The following is a 26,675-nucleotide window of genomic DNA, read 5'->3' as shown; positions in this document are numbered from 1 at the left end:
TGAAGTTCATAAGAACTCCATGATGACATCACCCTAGAACACCTCAAATCCGTTGATTTCACGGTTAAAAGTTGAGATTCAAAGGTGAAAATGATGAAGAAGTGTATGTAGATCATAGAAGTACAAGATTTAGGTTGAAAACTTACAAGAATCGCGAGAAATCGAGAGAAAGAAGGCCTTGAGCGAGCTGGTCGAGTGAGAGAGCTGTCACATCACAAATGATGTGACAGGAGGGTATTTATAGGTTGCCAAAAAAGGGAAAGTGCATAAGTGTCGGATAGGATGGAAAGTGTCGAATAGGATGGCACTGATCGGATGGCTATTCGATCGGATGGCCAGTCGATCGGTTGCCCATTCGATCGAGTGTCCAACTAGTTTGAATTTCGGCGTTTCGCTTCCCGCGTTTAGCGTTACGATGCGATAGATTGATAATCACAATTAATACTATATCTAACATACACTCATCAGTTAATTAGGATGATTCTATCTTGCGTTTAGCGTTTTCGATTAAATTGCGTTCCGATAGAGTTGCGATTGCGTTTCGATTAATCACCACAAACATACAGTAAATATGCACAAGTGACACACACACGTAAAACAATATTCAGAATCTACCAATCCAGGTGCGAGCGCGATTGCGATGCGATTAGCAATAAAGCGATAAAACATGCGATAAACATCGATTAAACATCGATTATTAATAGATACTCCACATAATACAACTAAAGCGATAAAATAAAAGATTCGGTTACAAGTCGAAGAAGTCAAATAAGTAATTAAGCAAAGAGTGACAGATCGCAATTAGCAATCTTTCTTCCTTTGACTTTAATCTTGACTTTGACTTTGACTTTGACTTTCGTAACACGGGGTGTTACACTAAGCCGCGCGTGATGCCCAAGTAAGGATAAAGCTCAGATTATACACTTAGCATCCGGAATGAAAGTCCTCAAGCCCTAGACCTCGCACCGGCTGACTGGACACGCGCCAAAGGCCGCACGAGGGTAGCGACGCAGGATCATTCAAGGAAGCACGAAAGGTACGGGTGGCAGAGGAGTAAGCCAATAAGCGTCCAACATGCTGTATTCTATCATGCTCCACGATCAACAATCGTGCTGGAGACAAAAAATACACAAGGACGCCTACGTGGCACCAAGCAGGGAGCAGCGACAACTTCCCCATGATCTCCACTCACCTGCTGATGTTAGAGAGACTACAAGGACGACAACCCGAACACGTGGCTCCAATCAAGGTGCGCCAGCACCGAAGATCTTCTAGAAGCACTAACGGTCGTCATAGAAGAGACAAGACGGATATTCCTTGTTATTGTCTCCAGGCCCAAGGACCATCAGCCCATCTCCTTCTACACTACTCCGGCTATAAATAGGGACCTTCATACACAGGTTGATTCATTCTGCTCTATATTCTCTCACTCTTAATACACACTTATTTCCTCAAAACAAGTACTTATTCTCACGCCAGAGAGTGGTTAAGAGGGAAACCCCCCATATTCCCCTCTTAACGAGGTGTTGATTATTTTGCAGGAAGGATCACAGCTCAACTCAGGAAGGATTAAGAAGATTAACCCTTATGGTTGAAACATAAACCAAACTAATAAACCTAAAATTAGTTACGTGTTTCTTCACTCGTCTTACAAAACTAAAAGATGTTACGCTAATCATCAAATTGCATATTTTGCTCTAATTATGCCCCTTCAATAAAAATACAAGGTAATCAAAAGCTTTTATTGACAATGCTGTCAAAGGCTTTTTTTTTTTTTTTTTTTTGGCTAAATTTTACTTGTTTGCAATACTTATTATGCTTTTATTTCTATATATTTTACCTCCTGAATGTCTAAAACATTTTTAAGATGGAGTACATTATAAAAAGAGTTAAACGTTATTTTAGTCTCTGTGGTTTAGGTTATTTTGCTAGTTTAGTCTAAAAGTTTGAAACATTGTTATTTTAGTCCAAATAGTTTCAAATGTTGTCATTTTAGTCTACTAGGTTAACTTCATCCATTTTTTTTCTGTTAATGAGAAGTGCAATACGGTCATTTTATATGTAATTCTATTAACTAGAAGGGCAATTCGGCCATATAAAATGACCGGATTTCCCTTCTCGTTAACAAAAAAATGGATGAATTTAACCCAATGTACTAAAATGACAACATTTGAAACTATTTAGACTAAAGTGTCAATTTTTCAAACCTTAAGACTAAACTGGTAAAATGACCAAACTACCGAGTAGGGTTGTAATTGAACCGAACGAACACGAACAAGGTCATGTTCGTGTTCGTTCGTTAAGGAAATTAATATGTTCGCGAACTGTTCACGAACGCATACCGAACATAAGTTTATGTTCGTGTTCGTTCGTTAAGGATATTCAGTTGTTCGCGAACAGTTTGTGAACACTGGTCTTGAACGCAAACGAATAAACACGAACGTAAACAAACATCTAACTTGAAAAAAAAAACCATTATTAAACTTAAACATTGGGCATAAGTAGTTAAATACAATCATCAAATGATAAATCAAAACAGAAGAAGTCTACTACAACCACCAAAGGATGAAACAAGTTTAACTAACTTAGACATAATTACCCAAAAAACTATCTTGAATGTCCAAATTTTAGCTAACTTAGAAAAAATAGGGGTTCAACTTTTCAATGTGTTTACATAAAAGGTTTATTATTTATTATTTTTTAATATAATCAAAAAACACGAACGAACGTAACCGAACGAACATGAACAAACGTAACCGAACATATAACGAACATTCACGAACTCAGTCGAACGAACAAAACCTTTCTTCGTGTTTGTTCGCTAAGCTAATCGAATGAAATTTTTTGTTTGTGTTCGTTCGTTAAGCAATTGAACGAACAGAAACAAACAATTAACGAGCTGTTCGCTGAACGTTCTGTTTGTTTACAACCCTACTACCAAGACTAAAATAGCATTTAACTCTTATCAAAAAAATAATCTTAGTGGCATGACCTCAAGATCCCCAAATCATGGCTATCATCACACAACATGGTGGTACATTTCAAAAAAGTCATAGACAAAAATTGACCAAAATAGTCGGCAAAGTTTTTTTGAAAAAAACGAATTACTATCTCCCTTTCCCTCCTTCCCCCACACTCTCTCTCTATCCAACTACTGTTCTTCACTGCAACTTTCAGATGAACCTATAAACCCTAATTTCACCACAATCCAATACAAATCAACCACCACGTCAATCAAATGAATGACATGTTCGGATCAGTCCGTCGATCTCTCGTTTTCCGTTCACCGGACGGCGGCGGCGGCGGCGATCCCGGAACCCTAGTTGACAAAATCAATTCATGTATTCGCAAGTCTAGGGTTTTCAGTAGAGCGGTATCGATCATTCCGTCACCGCCGAAGGTGAACAAGGAGAATAATATTGATGAGCAGGTGCCTGTTATTCGGTGGCGGAGAGGTGAATTGATCGGGTGCGGGGCGTTTGGTCAGGTGTATATGGGAATGAATCTCGATTCTGGAGAGCTTTTGGCCGTTAAACAGGTTTGATTTTGATTATAGAGTTTTGTCATTTTGTGGTTTGAACTTGATTGTTTGTGGTTGACTTGTTTCAGGTTTCTATTGCTGCGAATAGCGATTCGAAAGAAAAGACTCAGGTTTGTTTTATTTCAGATTATGTTAAGTAGATGTAATGGAACTTAACATTAACTTACAAGCATATGAATGGTTAGTTAGCTGAAGTTGTATACCGAACAATACTAATGGTACTTTGATTTCTACTTTGAGATGGATGGATAATTAAGGAGGTGAGAGCTAGTTACTTATATGATCATCATTAGTCTTTGATGTGAGTTTGTTTGACTGTTTTTGGTTTTTGTGTGGTCAGTTGGTAGTTATTGTGTTTGTTCATAAGATCCATGCAAAAGAGAACTTCATATAAATGGGAATGGCAAAATGTCAATGTGATGGTCCATGGAAATGGGTGCATATATGCTATGCAATTAATGCTGTAAAATATCGGATATCGGTCAAGGACCGATATTTGAGATATAGGTTATCTTGGTGAGATATCGGTGGGATATCGGTAATTTTAATATAATGCAGAATTTATATATATAGCAATTTAACACTGATAATTCAGTGATATATCGGTTTTATCGGTCAAATATCGGTGATATATCGGTCAATATCTCCGATATTGTCGGTACCGATATTTTGACCGATATTTTACTAGGGGACCGATATCACCGATGTATCACCGATATTAACTGCATATTAAGTTTTTATTGGTAGACCGTAAATGTTTGGGGTTCTGATCAATGATCATAATTGTGCTTTTCATCCTCCCTGAAGCAGACTCATTGTGATGTTTTCTACATTGAATTTGTTCAGGAAAGATATTAATTGTTATGATTTAATTTGTTTCAATCATAACCTTGTGTCTTTCATCTCCTCTTTCTGCATTTGTATATGTTCATAAGTTTGGTAGAGTAAATACTTTGGATTTACTTATCAACTAAATTAGTGATTATCGCAATTGCTGTTCGCTTTCTTTTGTCGTTTACATTAAGTTATTAGAGTCAAGTTTTGGTGTTTATTCAGCTCATTGAGTTTTACAAGTAGGTTCACATACGGGAACTTGAAGAAGAAGTAAAGCTTCTGAAGAATCTGTCTCATCCAAACATTGTTGTAAGTTGAATCTCATTTAGCTGTTAGGAAATGGACGTTATTTTCTAAACTAACATTGTTACTTTGTGGCACTTCAGAGATATCTTGGAACAGTACGCGAAGAGCAAACTTTAAATATTCTTCTGGAGTTTGTTCCTGGAGGATCCATATCATCTCTTTTAGGAAAATTTGGACCCTTTCCGGAAGCAGTATGTAAATTCAGTTTTTGTTCTTTCAGTTATTCTTTTTATGCGATATATTATCTGTTTTTTTTCCATGCAGGTCATAAGAATGTACACGAAACAACTGTTATTGGGTCTTGATTACTTGCACAAGAATGGCATTATGCACAGAGATATTAAGGTGCACTTTTGGTCTTTTTATTTTTATCTTTTTCAGTTCATCATAATGTAATGACGTATAATATTCTTTTACGTTCAGGGGGCGAACATTCTGGTCGACAATAAAGGTTGCATCAAACTAGCAGATTTTGGTGCATCAAAGCAAGTTGTTGAGCTTGTAAGCCCACCACCTGCCCCAATTTTTTTAATCGATATATTATCATAGCTAAGTAGGTTATTTGATTTAGAAGTATGTTTTGGTCAGGCTAATGGGTCAGGGGCAAAGTCAATGAAGGGAACACCATATTGGATGGCTCCTGAAGTTATACTCCAGACTGGCCATAGCTTGTAAGTACAATCAATTTTACCATCTTACAACTGTGTTTTTCATTTTTACTATTTCTCACCATGCTCTACTAAATACTATTTTAAGTAAATCAATATTGGCGCACTGAAGTTTTATACTATTAGTTATAGCATACATGGTTTATCTACAGTAAAGCTACATGTTTTTTTTTTCATTTTACTAGATGTTTCTATGTTACTAGTTATAGCATCTTGGGCCATGAGTAGACTGTTTATTTGTCGTTACAAGTCACATCAAGCTCATTTTCTTATTGAGCAAAACTAGAACTTAGCTTTGTTTTATAATACACATACATACAAGCATATACACACACATATACATACATACACATAGTAGTCAAATTCGCCCTGTCATCTAGGCGCAAAAAAGCACATGTCCAAGATAAATGAAAGTCGTCATCATCATCATCATCATACTCAGTAAATGCCACCAATAGCAAAGCTAAGGTAGGGTATGAGGAGGGTAAGATGTAGACAACCTTACCTCTATCCCATAGGAATAGAGAGGTTGCTTCCAGACTTCCAGTGAGACCCCCGGCTCGATAGTAGTTTTGTATCAAGCCTTGGACATAAGGAACATAACACTCAACAATTGGGACAAAAGCCGATTAGTGCATGTACCCCCTTGTCTTTTGGCTATCAACGCCACCACGTGATGCATGATTAACCGTCCCTCGCTTTTTAACGTTATTTTTACGAAATTAGTAAAATAACATTAAAATTAGTGCACTTTCACCCCCCCCCCCCCCCCCCCCCCGAGGGCCCACACATATATACATTATATGCGCATACCATAAGGCGTAAGCGGGGCGTTTCCAAGATAAATTTTATATCGGGGAATAGTGATAATTTTATATGCCTACTGTGATTTTTTTTTTATTACTGCACTTTCATTTATCCAAGATAAATGAAAGTGCAGTAATAAAAAAATCACAGTAGGCATATAAAATTATCACTATTCCCTGATAAAAGCTAATATGATTAACAACTGCAATATTCCAATTAATATCAGAAGTGTACAAGTAATAACACTTTACACAAAATCAGTTTTTGTGCAGAATTGCAGATCATAAAACAAGTAAGCAATAGTAATTGGTCTAAGAAATTGTCTAAAATCTGAATTCTCACCACCATACTGTACAAACATAGAATACATGCCCTAAAGCCTAATCAAGGAATAAGAAAGTCCAACAAGAAAAAAGGAGGGCTCAAATATAACAAGATTCATCCTTATAGGTGTTCTGTGTAGAAGAGTAGGTGCGAACTGATGTTGGCATAAAAGAAAAAGAAATGAGGAGTAGAGGACCGCTAATATCATAAAAGAAAGGATAATAGGGGTTTGGAAGAAATTACAAACATCCTCTGTAGCTGTCCAGGTACCAAGCCTACGCGCGTGAGGTGTGCGCCTCTGTCACTTCTAGAGAAAGTAGACTGTCTTGCTTATATCTGAGGTGCTTAGGCTTCGGCTCATCTTTGTGCAACAGTCCAAGTGTTTGACTTCGTTGTATGCTATATACATGTATCTATACACACATATAATGCATACAGTCATGCATATGCATACAAACACCTACATATGTGTGTGTGTATATTCTTGTTGTTCTTTACCAGTCAAATTAAATCTTAGTTACAGTCATGCATCCGATCACTTTTACTACAATCAGATACAATTTAACTCATAACTTCTCTTTATCTGTTTATTGTTTTGAGTTTGTTAACCTGATGCCTCTAACTTCTTATTCTGTATAACACTTAACTGTTTATATGTTTTCTACCTTCTATGCATTACTGAATTGTGCTCTTCTAAAGTAATCCATTTTATGCTGGTTGTCTCATTCTTTCTCTCATCTATTATTTTCTTAGTTCTGCTGACATATGGAGTGTTGGGTGTACGGTTATTGAGATGGCTACAGGAAAGCCTCCTTGGAGCCAACACTATCAGGAGGTACTGTTTATATTACCTTTTATAATTCTGTCCCAGATTTGAATAATTATATTTGATGTGGCAATTTAAACCCATTAATATAGAAATGGGTCAATTTGAGGTATTGTTATCTCTAACGAGTCAAACGGGTTGAAGTCAATCGGAAGGTATTCAAATACATGAAGTTTTTTTAATCACTTTGTTATAAAATGTTTGGATCTTTAATTTTATGATAAATAGTTTTCTAATCATGTTTAGCACATTATTTATAATATACAAGGAAAAGAATAAAAACTTGTTTGCGATTCAGCCCAACCCGACCCAATTCATTTTGGTCCACCCTAAAAACTCATCTGACCTATGAGCCTGCCCTACCTACCCATTTTTCGCATCTACTTATTTGTAGGTTATGGTTATTGGTCTGTATGTATATACGATGTGATAACTTCATTTTCATATCAGGTTGCGGCTCTCTTTTATATTGGCACTACCAAGTCTCATCCTCCTATTCCTGACCAGCTTTCTTTTGAGGCACAGGATTTACTGCTGAAATGTCTACACAAGTATGTACATCTAATCATTTTGTATGGCTTATAATTCAGTTCTTTTGAGATGAAACAGTGTCAGTATTTCTGTTGTATAGATATTTTATAATAATGTTATGATTATTATCTTTTTTCTTTTTTGTCATTTTATTTATTTGTTTCTAGTTATACTAAATTTGTTATATTTCAGAGAACCTGAGTTGAGGCCTTCTGCTTCTGATTTGCTGCAGGTGATTTTAATTTTAATTTTTCTTTAAGTTTCTGTTCCCTCAGCTTTTGTCAACGTTTCTGCTTTTTTTTTTTTTTTTTTTTCTTGCAGCATCCTTTTGTGACAGGGAAATCTCAGCAACATTCTCTTGTTGGTACTCCTACAACGGTTCGTTGTTGACGCATTTTTCATCTGCAATTTCTTGAATAACCTTTCATCCATCATTCCATTTCATGTTAATTTATTGGGTCCAGGAAAGTGTTGAAGCTCTTTCATCTTCTTGCACAGACGTTTTGGATCACTCGTGAGTATAATTGCATATTAGTGTCACTTTTTTATGTATATATTACGTGCATCTCAATATAAACAATAAATGCAATGTTTGACTGGGTACACCACACACATGTAATATCTAAGGTATTGTCAGTGCACAAAATTATTTTTGGATTGAAATTTTAGTAAAAAAGGAAGATGTTGTAACTCTGATATCCCACATAGTAATTTTAGCTTTTTATTTGATAGTGAGGGAGTAAGATAGCAAGTTGTCTACTTCTGAAAGTAAGGAGGATGATGATTTCATGCAGCATTAATTTATTATTTTTCTTATTCATTGATAACCAGCCGAGGTTCGCTTGATGTATGTAATCTGGGTACTCTCAACATCTCTACTGTAAATTCTGGGAATTGTAAAGAATGGGTGGCAGAAGACAACGATAATAGCATGCGTCAGGTAGATGGCAATGATTTTACGGAGGATGGAGTAAAGTTGAGATCTGTTTCAATGCTTAATGACTTTAAGGTGGACATTTCTTTCATTTTCTTTAACATTTATAAATTACCATTGACACTGGATCTTGAGGAACCAAGTTTGTTTACATATACCTTTGGTGAATTAGAGTTTCAACCCTATGGAAGAGCCTTCTGTTGATGAGACCTATGTACTGAAAGGACAAGCAACCTTGGATGGCGAACAGCGGTCTGATGAACTTGTCAGTAACATGAACATATCTCCTGACAGCTGTACTTCATTTCAACTTGGCCGATCCCTCTCTGAGGACTATGATGAGCATACTGAATCTAAAATAAGAGCTTTTCTGGATGAAAAGGTATTGGTTTAACATTACTTTTTCATAGAGGTGGATATTCGACCAGTTTTATCCATGATTACATTGATATTGGTCTTCAAACGAGTTGAACGGGTGGTCAAATAGGTTATATGTTGCCCGAAAGTATATTTTTCAATCATACAACCTTCTAAATTGATTTATTTGAACTGGATTGCTGTTGTAATAATATTGTTTTATTTGGGGCAGATGCTTTATATTAACCATATACTTCGGTGGATCATTTTGGTAATTAAAACTTTTTGATCCACTTTAGTAATTACAAGTGCGTTTTTTATTTTTATTTTTTTAATTAGTTAAAAGCCCACTTTGGTAATTTGGGTGTGTTGAGAACAGAGTTTAATAGCCAGATAGGGAAAAGAAACTTATTTAATTACCAGGAAGGAACAAAATATAACTTTAACTACGAAAATGGACCAGCGTCAAAAGTATATTTTGCTCTCTTATGATGTTTGCACTTTTCTTTAATGTATTACTTTTGTATATTTTTTATGAAAATGGACAAAAAGTGTTAGGGTTTACGGTTAACCCAACCCAACCCGATCCGTTTGACGCAGACCCTTTTTGACCTGTTATGTACTTATATCAACCCACATGCGGCATGACCTGTTTGTTACCTCAAAATTTCAGCAATAAATGGAATGAAGTATGTAATTGACTTAAGAGGTTGCAACACTTTTGCATGGTTTTATCTATACAGGCATTAGAACTAAAAAGGCTTCAAACGCCTTTGTATGAAGAGTTCTACAACAGTGTAGTCCTTCCATGCTCAATGAGCGATGTTGATAATGGAAGTAGTCCAAATTACTTGAAACTGCCCCCCAAAAGCAGGTCTCCACTTGGTAAAGCAGTTGACGTGGCAAGTAATGCAAGCCCCGGGAGTGGAAGTAGGCGCACATCTATTGTTAGTGGTGAAGAGAACATTCATAGTCCTATGGACCTTTCTTCACCACAGTGTAATGATATCACTGGGCCTGATACTCAACAGGAAGCATGCAGTCCCAAGTTAGTTCATATATGGCTCTTGTTTTTTTTTTTTTTTTTTCAGACTTGTGTGTATAGGTTGCTCAAGTTAGATGTGCTATTTGCAGTGTGAACTTTTCTGAAGTACAAAGAAAGTGGAAGGAGGAGCTCGACCAAGAGCTTGAGAGAAAACGAGGTATAAATTTTGATGCTATAAAGTTTTCTGTTTAGGGCCTTCTAAGTTGACATTAGTATGACCACATAGGCTGGTCAGCTGGTTCAAACTAGGCCAATTCAGGCTGGTGTTGGGTAACGGTTGACCCGAAACAACTTTTTGTTATTTTTTTTAGTTTACAACTATTTAATGTTGCAAAAATGATCAGAAAACAATATTACCACAATAATATTCAGGGTTTTTTAGACAATGATTTTGGATGTTTATATGCATCTTAACCTACGTAGTCAAATGTGCAAGGCTCACAAAGCTTGTGTATCATATAGGTGCAAAAAATATATTAATACGATTCTACAAATATAATAAAACCTTGATATTTAATACCATTCTACAAATATAATAAAATCTTGATATAAATATCTTTTAAATCAAAGTCCAAAATTAAAAAGAAATTTGGGACTGATGGCTGGCTATAAGACTATACGGTGTGGAGGGGTTTGAAAGAGGGACGTTATGCAACATGTGGACACCACGTTAACACGCGTCAGAAAAGTGGCGCGGTGCAAAAAAGGGTGGAGTGGGATGGGGCGTGGAAAGTGACGTTTTTATAAAAAAAAATTAACCAATCAAAACCAACCCACCAATGAAACACCGCCACCTCACCCACACATTTGCCCCCACGCCGGTGGAGATCCTCAAGCCCCAACCACAACGCCGTGCTCCACACCAGACACGGGGGGTCAGCTTGGTGTGGACTGGCTTCCACGCCCACACCGTGTGGTCTAAAGGGGAGTAAAGTCAAAACAAGAACTCTAACCATTTGCTTGGCATGTGGCGAAGAGAATCATGGCTGGTCTGTTCCATTATTTGTACCGGTTCAGGTGGTTCAATCTGGTATTGTAACCCGGAGGGGAGATCACCTTGCGTATGTTCGAGGTGCCTAGGGCTTAGGGCTTGCCTCGTCTGTGCTTCTAGGTGTTCACCTGGCTCTTCTTTAACTACAAAGATGATAGATTATTTTGGGCGGATTTTGATCTGTTTGACTTGTTTTTAGTATAGCAGATTTTTTAGTTATTCCTTACTTGCCTGTCTGAGATTCAACATAAACCAGATTTACCTGTGGGTTATATAATTGACCACTAAACTTAAGAGGTGCACAGTTTCCTATTTAGAGTTTTCGGAATGAATGCTAACATTTTGGTAAATTGTGAATAGGAGTTTATAAACCATTTTAAAAAAGGAGACGGGTCAAAGTGGTCGAACATTTAGTCTCTTAAATCTTTTTATATAAAGATTTAGATTCTGTGTTAGAGTATATGACATGCCAACTAATTTCAGAAAATATATAATAATTTTGGATAACAAGTGTTTCAAGTCAGCTCAACCCATTCCAAAAGATTTGCTTGTGTTGACCCAGCCTGCTAATCTGCCAGCTATGATTTTAACAAGTCTAAGGTTATTTTGTTTTGGCATTTTTTATGGTGTGATATGTAGAAATGATGCGTGTTGGGGGAAAGACAGGATCACCGATAGACAGAGGGTCAAACCGACGGACAAGATTTGCATCTCCAGGAAATTGAGCAGGCGGTTACTTTTTGATTGTATACCACCACCACCAGCGGCACCACCATGCTTGCATTTGCAACAAGCTATTAGTAGAGTGTAACTTACAATGGGTTTGAAGGTGAATAAGCATTTTCAAGGTTGTTTGAAAATGAAAGCTACTTCATTTCCCGGTATGGTTTTAATATTTTGATTGTGATTTGTATAATAAATATCAATATAATTCACTTCGCACTTGTCCTTTTTGTTTGGTTTATTTACTGTAATTTCACACATTCAAATTTCATAAAGTAAATATTATTTGATTTTTGTTAGAATTCAGAGTTCAGACATATATTGCTATAACCTTTAGAAGGGCGGTTGAAGCTTTTATGGTAATCATGTACGAGCTATATGGTGGTATACATTATGATAATCCTTTAGCAACATTCCTGGACGACTCGAAGAAGCTACCTTTATGAACATATAACTACCCTTATGGGTTTTAAGCAATTTTTGTTTGCAATTGAACTTCTAAAAGAATATCTAAAACAACCTGAAAAGGGACATGCACTTATCACATGCGATTTAGATTATATGATTTTAATTTTAAGGTAATTGTTGTTACGCTCAAGTGTAAAATTTAATGATCAAAATGTTTTGAGTTAGGCTTAGATTTAGCTCCATACGCTATAGCTATTTAAGTGAAAAGCTTTAGGAGTACAAAAGTTGAACATGAATAATTAACATAGAACTCTATAAATAACTTTAGTCAATAACCAATAATATATGTAGCTTTTATTTTCCATGAAGCGTAAGCAGTTTTATAATAATGTACTTGATATTGTATGTAGTAAAATTGATGTGAAGAAGACTTAAAAAAAGTTTAGTCTATGTGAAAGAAGAAAATCTCAACAATAATTAGATAGAATGTCAGACTACAAGTCAGTTTTGGATGGTCAGCCGTCAGTGTCTCAGTGGTTGCACAAAATGTTGTGAAGTGATCTAAACACAACCAAGTATTAATCAAATTAGGCACTAAACAGCTTGATTATATGAATAATTGTAAGGATTACAATGGATAGAAGACAATATAGAAACCGGAACAATCAAAAGGAGATGGGAATCAGATTAGAATTTAAGATTAGAATTTAAGATGAGAGAAAAATAACCAATTTGCTTAAACAATCTTCATGACCTCTATGCCTCTTCTTCGTGCTTATATCCTTCGGCGCTTCTTTCGGCGTGCTTCAGTTCCTTATTGGGCTGCCTGAACTGGGGGGTTGAGTGGTGCGCAAAAAAACTCGAACCCGGACCCGAAAATAAAACCCGGAACCGGGTATTATAAAACCCGGGTTTTTTATACCCGAACCCGACCCTACCCATAGGGTAGGGGTTGGGTATGCATTTCTGTTATAAAACCCGAATCTGGAACCGGGTTTTTTTATACCCGTTTTCAACCCGGGTTTTACGAGTACCCGGTTTCAACCTGAACCCGGAACCGGGTTTTTTCAATACCCGGTCCGGGTTTCCCAATACCCTGTTCAGGTTTTTTCGTTTTTTTTTTGTGTTTTTTCGAGTTTTGTACCTTGGTAACGGCTATATAGCCGTTAGAAAGTGTATTATGGTCATTTGTTTGGTTTACATTGTATCTCTATACCCTATAAAAGGGGCCTTTGATGACGAACAATAAACGAAGACGATCAAGTTATTCGAAGGTATCTATGTTCATCATCTTATTCGATCCGGTTCAATGATTTTTTAGGTGTCATGTATTTCTATGTTCTATGAAATAAAAAGGTTTTGCATTTTATATTTCTATGATTTATCCAAAAAAAATGAATACCCGAGGCATACCCGAACCAAACCCGATCCATACCCGACCCTACCCCAACCCGAAAATAGGGTATTATAATACCCGGGTATTAGAAAACCCTACCCGAACCCGGGTATATAGGGTATGCATTTTTTATATAAAACCCGGACCCGGACCCGACCCGGGTATTGTCAATACCCGATTTTGTAGAACCCGATCGTACCCGAATCCGGTTCCATACCCGAAACCGGGTATTCGGAAAACCCGATTTGTGCACCACTAGGGTTGATTGAACATTTTTTTGTAGACTTAAGTTCATAACACACAAAATATAAAAATTTGATTTCGATAAAGAAACTTTATAGATAAAAGGAGTTGCATAAGACTATATGGAGTGGAAGGGCATGAAAAGGGGCATTAAGCGCCAACCACGTCAGCAAGCGGAACGTGGTAAAAAGAAACACAAAATAGGAGGGGCTTGAAAATGACGTGAAAAAAAACTTACAAATAAATATATGAGGCTAAGAGTATATGTCTTTACTAATTCAGTTAACCACTTCGATTTACTAAACATTAGGCTACAAACTCAACATTTTTAACACATTTTTCTTCTTTATGTTTGGGCATTAGAGCCCCAAGCTTTAACAAATGGAAAAAAAAATCAGAGAAAAGAAGCTGGTGCTATGTTCGAAGCGGATACTCGGATATTAACAAACGGGTGTGCAACCATCAGGACTACAACAACATTATTGTTTCATTTAGGACTATATATATTTTATAGAGTAAACTATGACAAAGTTAAAAGACCATTTTGCCCTTCATTAAAAGAAAGAAAAAAGACAAAAAACAAGATATTAAATGAAAAATCTGATCAAATTTTGATTTTAAATGAAAAATGACAATAAAATTGAAATCATAGGGACTCTGATACAAAAAGTTTGAAGAGTAAATTGCCATTTTAGTCCCTGAGGTTTGACCAAAATTGGCACTATAGTACAAATAGTTTTTTTCTTGCCATTTTAGTCCAAATAGTTTTGTTTTCTGTCATTTTAGTCCAAATAATTTGAATTTTAGACTAAAGTTGCAAAAATGAACAAACCTCAAAAACCATTTTAACAGTTTACTCTATTTTATATATAAATATAATGAAGATTTTTTTTCATGGGGCCCGTAAAATATTAGGTCCTATTCGCTCTCACATCCTTAACATTTGTTTATTAAGTATTTTATTAATTTATGTATATACATTTAATATTATTTTAACTGTAATTCTATTTATAATAACTATTATCATTTAAATAATTAAAAATTAGGTTAGAACCCCGTGTATTACACGGGTTCAATAAATGTGTTTTTATATATCAAATAATATAAAAATATATATAACTTAAAAAATCTTGTTTATTACACAGGTTGAATAAATACAATTTTATTTATTAAATAATAAAACAATATATATTTAAAAAACTCGTTTATTATATGGGTTGAATAAATGTACTTTTATATATTAAATAATAAAAAAGTGTTGTATTTTTAGAAACCACATGTATTGTACGGGTTAAGTAAATTTAATTTTATATATTAAATAATGAAAAAAGTTGCATTTTTAAGAATCTCATGTGTTATACGGGTTGAGCACATGTAATTTTATGTATCGAACAATAAAAAGTTATATCTTTATAAACTCTATGTATTATATGGATTAAATAAATCTAATTTTATATACTACATAATAAAAAAAGTTATATTTTTAAAACCCCGTGTTGCATAAATGTAATTTTGTATGGTAAAAAATAAAAATGTTATATCTTTAAAAAATCTTGTTTATTACACGGGTTGAATGAATTTAGTAAAAAATTATATCTGGTGACTACTTTCTTGGTGTACGTAATTTTTTTTCACATGATTTGCCTCCTAGGATTTTTTTGACTCGTTAATATTAATTAATTTTACCTAAGTTATTTCTAATCTCTATATTCTTAATGATATTTCCCTAACAACTTATCCATCTTTTTTCGGTCTATAGTCCCGTTTTAATCTCCAAAATAACATCTTTAATTTTACTAAATTATTTTATAATATTACCCACTCCTTTAGAGAAATTATTATTATTATTATTATTATTATTATTATTAAATCTGATAAATATTTTAAAATATTAGATTATCTCCTATACGAATTGTTTAAATTTATATTAAGTTTAATTTTATAATTATCTTTTAATTGATGGCTTCAATGAATGACATGTGTCAATTTATTGGTTTCTTTTATAAATATATAATTTTGTTTTAAAGATATAAAGGAGGTTTCTTTTTTTCAATAATTAAAAATGCTTATGGCTTTATAGTTTAGTGTCATTTTTGGGGTGAGATAAGGCTTTGATACTAATAGGTCTAGGGTTTAATTCTCACAATTGGTGTATAGGCATTATGCTTAGTAGAAATAAATATGATCGGATGGTTTTGCTCAGTGGTGATCCAAATTTGCCGTTCAAATTTTTTTTTTATCATTTAAATATATATTTTATTATATAAGTAACTAGTGAAGTTTTCTAGCATAGTGTACACAAAACAACGAAGTTAACTCGTAGTGGTAGTCAGTAGCACGACACGACCAACTTTGTTTAATATTTTGGAAATTGTGGTAAAAACTAAAAAGGAGAGGACGTGGCCACTCACTCCCTCTTATCCCCCCTCCCTAATCAGTTGGTTGCTTATGGCTTCCTCATCCTTCTTAAACGTCTGCTGTTCATCGTCTTCGTCTTCTTCTTCGAAATTACCCTCATACTCCTCCACCTGCTTCCCTTCATCCAATGGAATTTCACTCCCCAGAGCTCCATTTAGTTCCAGAACCTATGCCAAGTTTGATAAGTTTGAAGGAACGGACACTTTCCAAGATATGCAACCAACACTTGAACAAAATCCTCAAGATGAAGAAGATGACAGGTCAGTCATCTACAACTATAACTTTATAATTCATAACATCATTGGTATGTATGTATGTATGTTTTACCTCCAACTATATCTTTTGTGGGTGGGTGGGAGGGAAATAGCCTCTAGTGTTAGGTCTCAAAAAGAAATGAACACAGAAGAGGGGACAAACCTTTCTTTAGTTAGTTAGTTAGTTTGTTGTTGTGTGATCTCATAATCATAAGAATTTCATAAGCAAGCACATAGTATAACATCTTGAATAATGGATGTGACACTTGCCATACATAGTATTTATTTGGTCCATGTTCTTCGCAATTCACATGCCATTCTCCTTCCTTAGATCAGACCTGCAAGCATAGTGAGGGCGGGAGGGGGCGACCGACCCCCCGAACTTTTCGCTCAGTAGTGTAGTGGAGAGAGTATGTAGTTTTCGTATAGAAATTTTTGGGTATACACGTTTTTGACCCCCCGGTTTTATAGAATTTTTTGGGTATATACATTTTCGACCCTCGGTCGGAAATCTCAAGCTTCGCCATCGGCAAGATAATTTTTTTTTTGGTGGGTAGAATCTTGATACGAATTGAGTCCTTGTGTGCTATTAGACAGAATTAAAGGCAGAGATTTACATGATCATATATTATTTACCATTGATTTATTTCATTGATTGTACATGATTTACTTTCCTTGTAATAGCTAGGCCATGCTCCTATTTATAGGTCTTCTTTGTATCACAAATAATATCAATAACAATACACGGTTTATCTTGGTATCAGAGCCAAGTAAACCCTAATCTAAACAGCCGACCAACATTCGGCAGCCGACCAACCTTCGGCCTTCTCTTCAGCCCTTACTCCACCCATGGCAGCCATCACCGCCCTAACTGCAACAGAGAAAACAACCTTGAACTCCCATAAATTCGCATTCAGCCTAACACCCACAAACTATGGTCATTGGAAAGCCATGATCGAACCCTTCTTCATCTGCAACAACCTATACGGTTACATAGATGGAACCATACCCTGCCCAGCCAAAACTGTTACATCAGGCTCCACCACATCTGACAACCCTAGTTATCCCCACTGGATAACGAATGATGCCCACATCTGCATGATCCTCACCTCCACCATTTCTGAAGCCGCCTTCCAGCATGTTCAAGGTCAAACCTCCAGAGAAGTCTGGCTCTCTCTGGAACGTGCTTATGCTCCAAACACCTCTTCACGTGAGTACACTTTAAAAACCCAACTTCTTAGAATAATGATGAAGGGAGATGAAAAACCAACCGAATACCTCACTCGAGCACAGGAATACGCCTCTGCCCTTGCAAACATTGGTGAACCTATGAAGGACAAAGACCTTGTTATGCTCGTTATATCGGGCCTCAGGGAGGAATACCACGGCCTCAAATCTAATCTTTTGACCCGGCAACCACCTGTAGCTTTTAACGAACTTCATGGTCTTCTTCACGATCACGACTACATGCTTAGTGTTCATCGCAGCCCATCAAACACTGCTGCCCCACCACAGGCTTTTGCAGCCTCAACCGAAATCAATCAACCCAACCTCAATGCTGTCCAATCTCAACTTTCTAACCTTCAACTTCTAGCCAATCAACTGGGGTATCAACTCAACCCTCTTTCATCCTCTACCCCGCAACCACAAGCCAATTATACTACTCGCTCCTTTTCTGGCTCCAACAGCAACCGGGGCCAACGTCGTGGTAATTTTCGAGGTAACTCACGTGGTGCTTCCAACAGGAACCGTGACAGCCGTGATACTGGCCCTTCTAACAAGTTTTCATGGGCATCCACACAACAAATGGTGTACGGTCACTGCAACAGGTGTGGGATAGGTCATATTCCATCCCAATGTCCTAATCAGCCAGCTTCTTCCTCATCTAGGCAGCCTACTCAGGCGAACTTTGCTAATTTTTCAGATGTTGGATCACAATATGATATGTGGAAACCTGACACCGGCTGCAACCAGACCGCAACTCCTGACTTGTCAAGCCTTGACCACTCCGAATGTTATCACGGTATTGACTCACTCCATGTTGGCGACGGTAATCCTCTTCCTATTTTCCATATTGGCTCTTCAAAATTCTACTCACCCAACAAAACCTTTAATCTATCTAATATTCTACATGTACCAAACCTAAAACAAAACCTTTTATCTGTCCAACAATTTTGTCTTGAAAATAACGTCTTCTTTGAATTTCACTCTTCCTTTTTTGTTGTGAAGGACGAGTCTACACACACTACCCTCCTAACGGGTCCAAGTGAGAACGGTCTTTATACTCTTCGCCTCCCCAGGTTCAAGTCCATTCCAAAGCTTGCATTCACATCCATCAAAGCTCCCTCTACTGTTTGGCATCAACGCCTCGGTCATCCTCATCAACGTGTTTTTGATACTGTTATTTCCAGTTTTTCTTTACCCGTTACTACCAAACGTTGTTCTTCTTTATGTACTGCATGCCAATTAGGAAAATCTTCTAAACTTTGTTTACCTCTTTCTAATTTTCGCAGCCATAATGTTTTGGATTTGGTATATTGTGATGTTTGGGGGCCCTCGCCCACATTGTCCAATGATGGTTATCAATTTTTTCTATTATGCGTTGATCATCATTCACGTTTTATGTGGTACTTTCCCTTGACAAAAAAATCTGATGTCTATACCACTTTTAAAAACTTCTTAACCATGGTCGAAAGACAATTTAATACCAAACTTAAAAGTGTTCAAACTGATTGGGGAGGAGAATTCCGAAACTTATCACCCTTTTTACCTCCCTTGGCATCATTCATCGACGCTCTTGTCCATATACCAGTGCCCAAAACGGAACCGTTGAGCGTCGAAATCGCCACGTTGTTGAAACAGGTCTCACCCTCCTAGCCCAAGCCAATCCCCCACAAAGATTCTGGCACTACGCCTTTGAAACAGCCGTCTATCTCATAAACCGTCTTCCTTCCCGCACTTCCTCCAATAAATCTCCTTACCAACAACTCCACAACCGCAAACCAGATTACACCTTCCTGCGTGTCTTTGGTTGTCAATGCTTTCCCTACTTGCGCTCCTATAACCATCACAAAATGGACTTCCGCTCTACACCATGTGTCTTTCTTGGTTATAGTCCATCTCACCACGGTTATCGGTGCTTCGATCTTGCCACCGAGCGCATTTACATTGCCCGGTACGTTCGTTTCAATGAACACGTCTTTCCCTATAACCCTCCCCAACCTTCACCTACTCTAACTATACCCACCCCCGTCTCCATATTTCCAGACCCACCTCCTTGCTTCACTGATGAACAATCGGCCCCACAATCACCACCCTCCACCACTCAAAACCATTCAAACTCCAACCCACCCTCGTCCGAACCAGCCTCAGCTCAATCAGCCTCGGCTCAAGCTGAACCAGCCTCGGCTCAAGCTGACTCGGCTCCACCAGCCTCAACTCAACCTCAAACCGGCCCATCCTCGAACTTTCCAACCCCACCTCCTCGTCCTAGACCATCTAATCTACGACAAAACCCAAAACAAACACAGTTCTACACTCCATCTGCCTATTCTGCCACCACTTCTTCCAACCCTACCGTTCCCACTACCTTTACCGCTGCCAACACATCTCCTGAGTGGCGTCATGCCATGAACCAGGAGTATCAAGCGCTTCTCAAGAACGGAACTTGGTCCTTGGTCCCTTATGATAATCACTCTAACTTAATTGATTGCAAGTGGGTTTACAGGTTAAAGTCGGATGCCCAGGGGAAGCTCACTCGCTACAAAGCCAGACTCGTGGCAAAGGGTTTTCATCAAAAACCTGGTGTTGATTATCATGAAACATTCAGTCCTGTCATCAAGCCGACAACAATCAGAGTAATTTTATCTCTTGCTGTTACTCAACAATGGCCTCTTCGCCAACTCGATGTGGAAAATGCCTTTCTTCATGGTGATATTTCTGAGACTATATACATGAAACAGCCTCCAGGTTTTGCAGACCCCAGCAAACCTAACCATGTATGCTTACTCCATCGATCTCTATATGGGCTCAAACAAGCGCCCAGAGCCTGGTTCCATCGGCTTTCCACTGTTCTACAGCAGCTGGGTTTTCGAGGGTCCAAAACGGATCCCTCCCTCTTTATTCTCAAACACGGTGCAACCTTGGTTTACATTCTGGTTTATGTCGATGATATTATCATCACTGGCAACAACAACTCGGCTATCTCAGGTATCATTAAGCAATTAAATGCCTCTTTTGCTATAAAAGACTTGGGCCAACTTCACTACTTCTTGGGAATTGAAGTTCTCCACCATCAGAAAAATGTTTTGTTGTCGCAACGAAAGTACATCTTGGATATTCTACAACGTGCTGGCCTTTCAGACTGCAAACCAGTGAATTCTCCTATGAGCACCTCTCAGGTATTAACACTTGATGACAGTCCCCTTTTATCAGATCCAACAAAGTATCGTCAAATCGTGGGCGCCTTACAATACTCTACTCTCTCCCGACCTGACATTGCCTTTGCGGTAAACAAAGTGTGTCAGTTCATGCATGCGCCCACCGAGAATCACTGGTCTGCTGTCAAACGAATTCTTCGTTACCTGAAAGGCACGTCTGATCTCGGTCTTCTTATTCGTCACAACTCAAGCTCTTTACTCCATGCCTTCACCGATGCACACTGGCAGGATACTGTCATCAACGCTTTTTCTGACTCTGACTGGGCTGGATGTCCTGTCGATCGTCGGTCGACGGGGGGATTTGCAGTTTATCTGGGCTCGAATCTCATTTCCTGGACCGCTCGCAAACAAAGAACTGTGTCCAGGTCTTCAACCGAATCAGAATATAAAGCTCTTGCTGATACTGTTGCAGAACTACTCTGGCTGAAGGCACTTTTACATGAGCTCGGGACTTCCTCAAAAATCTCACCCACACTGTGGTGTGATAATCTTGGAGCCACCTACCTCTCAGCTAATCCTGTGTTTCATGCTCGTACAAAGCATGTTGAAGTCGACTATCATTTTGTTCGTGAACAGGTAACTCAAGGACAGCTCAATGTAAAGTTTATCTCCACCAATGACCAGATTGCTGATGTCTTTACCAAGCCGCTATCCTCACAAAGATTCATCTTTCTACGATCCAAGTTGCAGGTCGCTCCCCGCCCTTAACTTGCGGGGGAATATTAGACAGAATTAAAGGCAGAGATTTACATGATCATATATTATTTACCATTGATTTATTTCATTGATTGTACATGATTTACTTTCCTTGTAATAGCTAGGCCATGCTCCTATTTATAGGTCTTCTTTGTATCACAAATAATATCAATAACAATACACGGTTTATCTTGTGCTAATGAATAGGATTTATTATTATGTTTTTCAGTTGCTTGCCTTCGGATCTGGAAGGCGCAGTTCGGCAGTCTGGTGAAGCAAGTGCTGCATTTGTGTCTTCAGGGGGGATGAGAGCTATTGTATGTATTACATTACAAACTCTTCAATAATAATCACTTCAATTTATCTATCTATCTATCTATACCCTTCCTTTCATATCAGCTCACTATATACTAACAAACAATTTTTCAACTTTCTTATTAAATTCATTGGACTCTCTCTGTATTTATCCTCCAATCAAATTTTCTGCAACTTGAATTCTGCTTTTTTGAGCATTTGAGTGTTGGGATTTTTGTTGATTGACTTCAGATCTAAAAAAAAAGGCGTTTTTTTTGGTCTTGTATAGGTTGAGCTCTTAATCCCACAGTTGCAATTTCTTGATGATGAAGGTGCACAGGGTGAACTGTGGGAATTATCAAGAATTTTTGTGGATACACTCATTGAAGAAACAGGATGTGAGGTTAGTAGTATTGCTTTTTCTCTAATATGATAACGGTTTTATTTTGTGGAACTGTGGGTCCCATGTAGTCAAAGGGACATGCCTAGGCGTGTAGCGCAGCAAAAACCTGTCTGATCTCTTTAGAAGTTGTTTGGCAGAGATGCACTATTTGATCTGATATAACATAGGGGGTGTTTGGATGTGTATTTATGGTAGTTATTTCAACTTTGAGTGTTATGAAACATGATATGATAAACTACTGATGATTTAAGTGTTAAGATGATCGGATTTAGAATGATGCGCTAACCAAGGTTGGAGAACTCGCTAGTCGGCCGGTGAGGCGTGGACTAGCGACTACTCGGGATTAATCGGACCGGGTTTTCTATATGTAATTTTCAGTTTTATGTATACATTTACACATTCTTATAGGTAAACTTTTAAGTAGCTAGGTTTTAACTCTTACTCAACTCATTTTTTTAAGTATACCAGATTATTGTTGGAATTCACATGGTTTTGTTGGAAACTGGCCAGAATATACAGATTTTTTGCTGGAATCTGGCCGGAATCACCGATTTTTGGTCGGCCGACTAGCGATTAATGGACTGATTAACAAAAATGTAAATATGTGTGGACGCTCGGGGGGCAAAAGTGAAAGTGCACTAACTTTAACGTTGATTTACTAATTTCGTGAAAATAACGTTAAAAGAGGGGGATGGTTAATCATGCATCACGTGGTGGCGTTGATAGCCGAAAGACAAAAGGGTACATGCACTAATCGGCCTTTGTCCCGATTGTTGAGTGTTATGTGCCTTGTGTCCAAGGCTTAATGCAAAACTACTATCGAGCCGGGGGTCTCATTGGAAGTAGCCTCTCTATTCCTACGGGGTAGAGGTAAGGCTGTCTACATCTTACCCTCCTCAGACCCTACCTTAGCTTTGCTATTGATGGGATTTACTGAGTATGATGATGATTAACAAAAAATTACTCAGTTACTGGCCGACTAGTCACGATATTTACAACACTGGCCTTAACTAACCTTGTTTTATTACAGTTATTATCTACTTCTGATTATTGAATATATCACATGATCAGTTTCCAAACTCATGCAAATACCCATGATTATTCAAGTGACAACACATGCTTTGCAAACACATCCTTACTTTTTCATATGTATGTTCATTGTTAGAGAGTTAAAGCAATATTTCCTGATGCTGGCGCTGCTGCACTTCTCAAGTACAGGTGGGATGATGCTGCTTTCACTTTCGCAAGGTAATTTTTCACAATTCAGTTTGGTTAATGCAACGTATATATATATGATCTTGATTTTGAACTCTCTATCCAGCTTAAGTGATCGAAAGCCTGTTGAAAAAGAAGACGAGATTGTTGTAATGATACTTCCAGATTATCAAATGTTGGAATACGTGGAGCGAATCGCATCTGATCTTTCAGGTGAACCGGTAATGCTTAACCCTCACCTTTTGTCCGTTTCCACTTTAGCATTATTTGTATTTCATTTGCTATGTAAGCATATTTAACGCGTTAGTTATTTATTATAAAATAAAATAAAAAAATGAAGAATAAAGAGGCTGTGGGTCAACTGGACTTCCCTCATTACCTATCTTGTCACCTCTAAGCCTCTTTGATCTCTTGTATATTCAATGTTTTTGCTCCATAGGTTATAACTTTCATACATCTATAAATAATTTAATTATATCATATTCATGTTATTCTAGCCACGACCTCTCATCATGTGGAATCCACGTCTTATTAGCGAGGACGTTGGAGTTGGATTCAACGTTAGAAAGTTGAGAAGATATTTCTTGAGGTAACTTTCTGATCTCTATCATCATCCATGATCGGAGGTGGGAAAATGGACATGTCAGTTAATGGTTTTAAAGAGGCTGTAACACGTTTTTGTTCCTTTACCTTGAATTAATGAACAGGGGCGAAGCATAGACTTTTCGCTCAATAGTGTTATATATGTAGTTTTCGTATAGAAATTTTTGGGTATATACGTTTTCGACCCCGTCATTCGGGTCAAAATAAACACCTCAATGCTTAAGATTCTTTATTCACCACACAATAACATCTTATTTTACGTGCATCCTGCAGATCTTTCACTACGGTTTACTCGATGAAACCTCTACCTACGGGTGCTGTATTTAGATGCTATCCCGGGTAACGTACAGATATCAGTCATTTATTTGACAGCCATCCATCACTTGTCTAACACACTCTTTTTCCCAACAAATGAACAGATTATGGAAAGTTTTCTTTGATGACAAGAATAGACCAAACCGCTACATACTAGCTAAGGAAATGATAAGCCGTCCTGACTCAGAAGACATTGAGGTTAGAAATTAGGGGCCGTTTGACTTTTCTTTTTTATGGGCAAAGGTTAAATAGGCGAAGCTTGCATAATATCATATTTGGCTGACCAGATAATTAATATGAAATATACTCATTAATAAACAACCATACCCAGTAAATCCCACAAGTAGCAAAGCTATTGGTACAGTCTGTGAGGTTGCGATGTAGGCAAACCTTACCTCTATCTCGGGGATAGAGAGGCTGCTTCCAGAATACCCTTTAAGAAAAAAAGAACCCTTAAAATTTTATATATACCCATTTCATTATATAAATTTGTAATGTGACCATAATACCCTTCTCTTTTTCCTTACGCTCCAATCTCTGATATTCTATTGCAAGTTTTACAGAAAGGGTATAAAATGTCATTAATTTGAAAATGAGTATAAAGGATTATGTTGGGTAAATATGATATTATGCCAATGTATATGCCAAGGAACTAATATATATGCTTGAATATGTGGAGAATGTTAGCAGAGCCTATTTTTGTGCTTATGATCATCGAACGAGTTTTGGTTGTTTGCAGTTAATATTTGGAGAAGGAGAGAACGAGTCGGAGCAGGGCCCATCATTGTTTAGTCAAGCAGTAGGAGTATTTAAATCACTCAACAAATTTATGAAAGTGATCTCCAAGTGAAATAATCAAATAGATCGCGACTGTGATTCTGTAACTGCTTCACGATATGGTCAAAAAGATTCCTGCCTTCTGGTTTTGGCAAGAAACTACACTTAATGGTTGACTGTATTTTTGAAAAACATGTTTGGTTGACATATTATGTGTAACATCTTGTCTCAAAATTGTAATTATATCTTTGTTATTATTTGATAGTGGTTTGCTTCTTTTAAGTTGAGACTAGACAGATTGTAGTGTCTGAATTGTGTTTTGACTTTTGAGTTGAATGGAAGCAATTTAGATTAAGGATATAGGCTTTGATTAACAATAGTAACTGTGCAAGATCAAGGTTCTTGGGGATGAGAGGGGCCTATGACCAAAGGGTATGGGGGTCGTCCCCTACCTGTCCCGGATGGTCGCCGGCGCCGCACACCGCCCCTTCGGGTCGTCGCGTTGCACACGGCTGTTTGCCGGCGTTGGGGACGAAGCTTGGTGATTGGCTGCTTTAATTTTGGTGGGCCCCTCTTCCTTGTTCTCCCTCTCTCTCCTTGCATGGTACTAGTGAATGAGCACAAGGTACAACTCTTGGGTAGTCATGGCTTCCCCTCCACACATTTGGGTAGTCCCCAAGGGGATGGTCCTCCACCTATGGTGAGGTGACGCCTACGTGGCGGGTGGTCTCTTTGGGGACTAACCTCACTATACCCTATGATCTAAGTACCGTGCTAGTAATTGAAAAATATAACTTCAGGGACTAGTGTGACTAAGACGGAAAAGTTAAAATCGTGTAAATATAGGAAAGAAAGAGCATAATAATTAATAATATTATAATGTATAATTGTATTTTATGATGTTAAACTCATCACTCGTGAATGGCTGTTCAACTTTACCCGAAACCCGACCCTAATTCAAAGTCACCTGAACCCGAATTAGCGAATAACTGAATAACCCGAACCCGACCAACCCGAACTTTGAATGGTTCGGTTATCGGGTCACTTTTTCCTGACAAAAAATCCGAACAACCGGACCCGAAATATAAAAAAACTCGAACATTTATTGTTTTTTTCTTATAAAAATGTTTAGATTTTGAGTCTTTAATAGATAAAACACTAAGTTTTGGGACTTTTAAATATTATAATATCATATTGTCAACTAATCTTTAAACTTTGATGATATTTTTAAAGAGCAATATGAATTTTGATGCTATTTTGTAAAAAAAAACATTTATTTTCATTTTACATCTAAATCCAAAAACCGAATAACCCGACCCGAGCTAAC

At 37.4% G+C, this 26,675-nt stretch overlaps 2 protein-coding genes across 3 annotated transcripts; both read left to right on the top strand.

The window, feature by feature from the left end:
- The first annotated feature begins 3,068 nt into the window (after positions 1 to 3,068).
- LOC110920049 (mitogen-activated protein kinase kinase kinase NPK1) lies at positions 3,069 to 12,356 on the top strand. Of its 2 annotated transcripts, XR_002581636.2 has the most exons (18): positions 3,069 to 3,538; positions 3,610 to 3,651; positions 4,619 to 4,684; positions 4,762 to 4,872; positions 4,946 to 5,026; positions 5,105 to 5,182; positions 5,270 to 5,352; positions 7,234 to 7,315; positions 7,757 to 7,857; positions 8,030 to 8,069; positions 8,159 to 8,215; positions 8,302 to 8,351; positions 8,669 to 8,846; positions 8,944 to 9,153; positions 9,872 to 10,176; positions 10,263 to 10,330; positions 11,804 to 12,045; positions 12,188 to 12,356. XR_002581636.2 is itself a non-coding variant. In XM_022164291.2 (17 exons), the coding sequence occupies exons 1-17, from the start codon at positions 3,239 to 3,241 to the stop codon at positions 11,887 to 11,889; spliced, it is 1,938 nt and encodes a 645-aa protein (XP_022019983.1). In that variant the 5' UTR covers positions 3,069 to 3,238; the 3' UTR covers positions 11,890 to 12,128. The 2 variants fall into 2 exon arrangements, 1 of the variants encoding a protein (XP_022019983.1); XM_022164291.2 differs by lacking the exon at positions 12,188 to 12,356 and having other exon boundaries at positions 11,804 to 12,128.
- A 3,955-nt stretch (positions 12,357 to 16,311) lies between these two features.
- LOC110920067 lies at positions 16,312 to 25,703 on the top strand. Its single transcript, XM_022164308.2, has 9 exons — positions 16,312 to 16,612; positions 21,971 to 22,058; positions 22,325 to 22,438; positions 23,604 to 23,686; positions 23,760 to 23,874; positions 24,151 to 24,242; positions 24,530 to 24,595; positions 24,676 to 24,769; positions 25,311 to 25,703. The coding sequence occupies exons 1-9, from the start codon at positions 16,383 to 16,385 to the stop codon at positions 25,419 to 25,421; spliced, it is 993 nt and encodes a 330-aa protein (XP_022020000.1). The 5' UTR covers positions 16,312 to 16,382; the 3' UTR covers positions 25,422 to 25,703.
- Positions 25,704 to 26,675: the final 972 nt, after the last annotated feature.

This window comes from Helianthus annuus, chromosome 11 (assembly GCF_002127325.2).
Source record: "Helianthus annuus cultivar XRQ/B chromosome 11, HanXRQr2.0-SUNRISE, whole genome shotgun sequence".
NCBI classification, from domain to species: Eukaryota; Viridiplantae; Streptophyta; class Magnoliopsida; order Asterales; family Asteraceae; genus Helianthus; species Helianthus annuus.
This window is presented reverse-complemented; position numbering and strand designations above follow the sequence as displayed.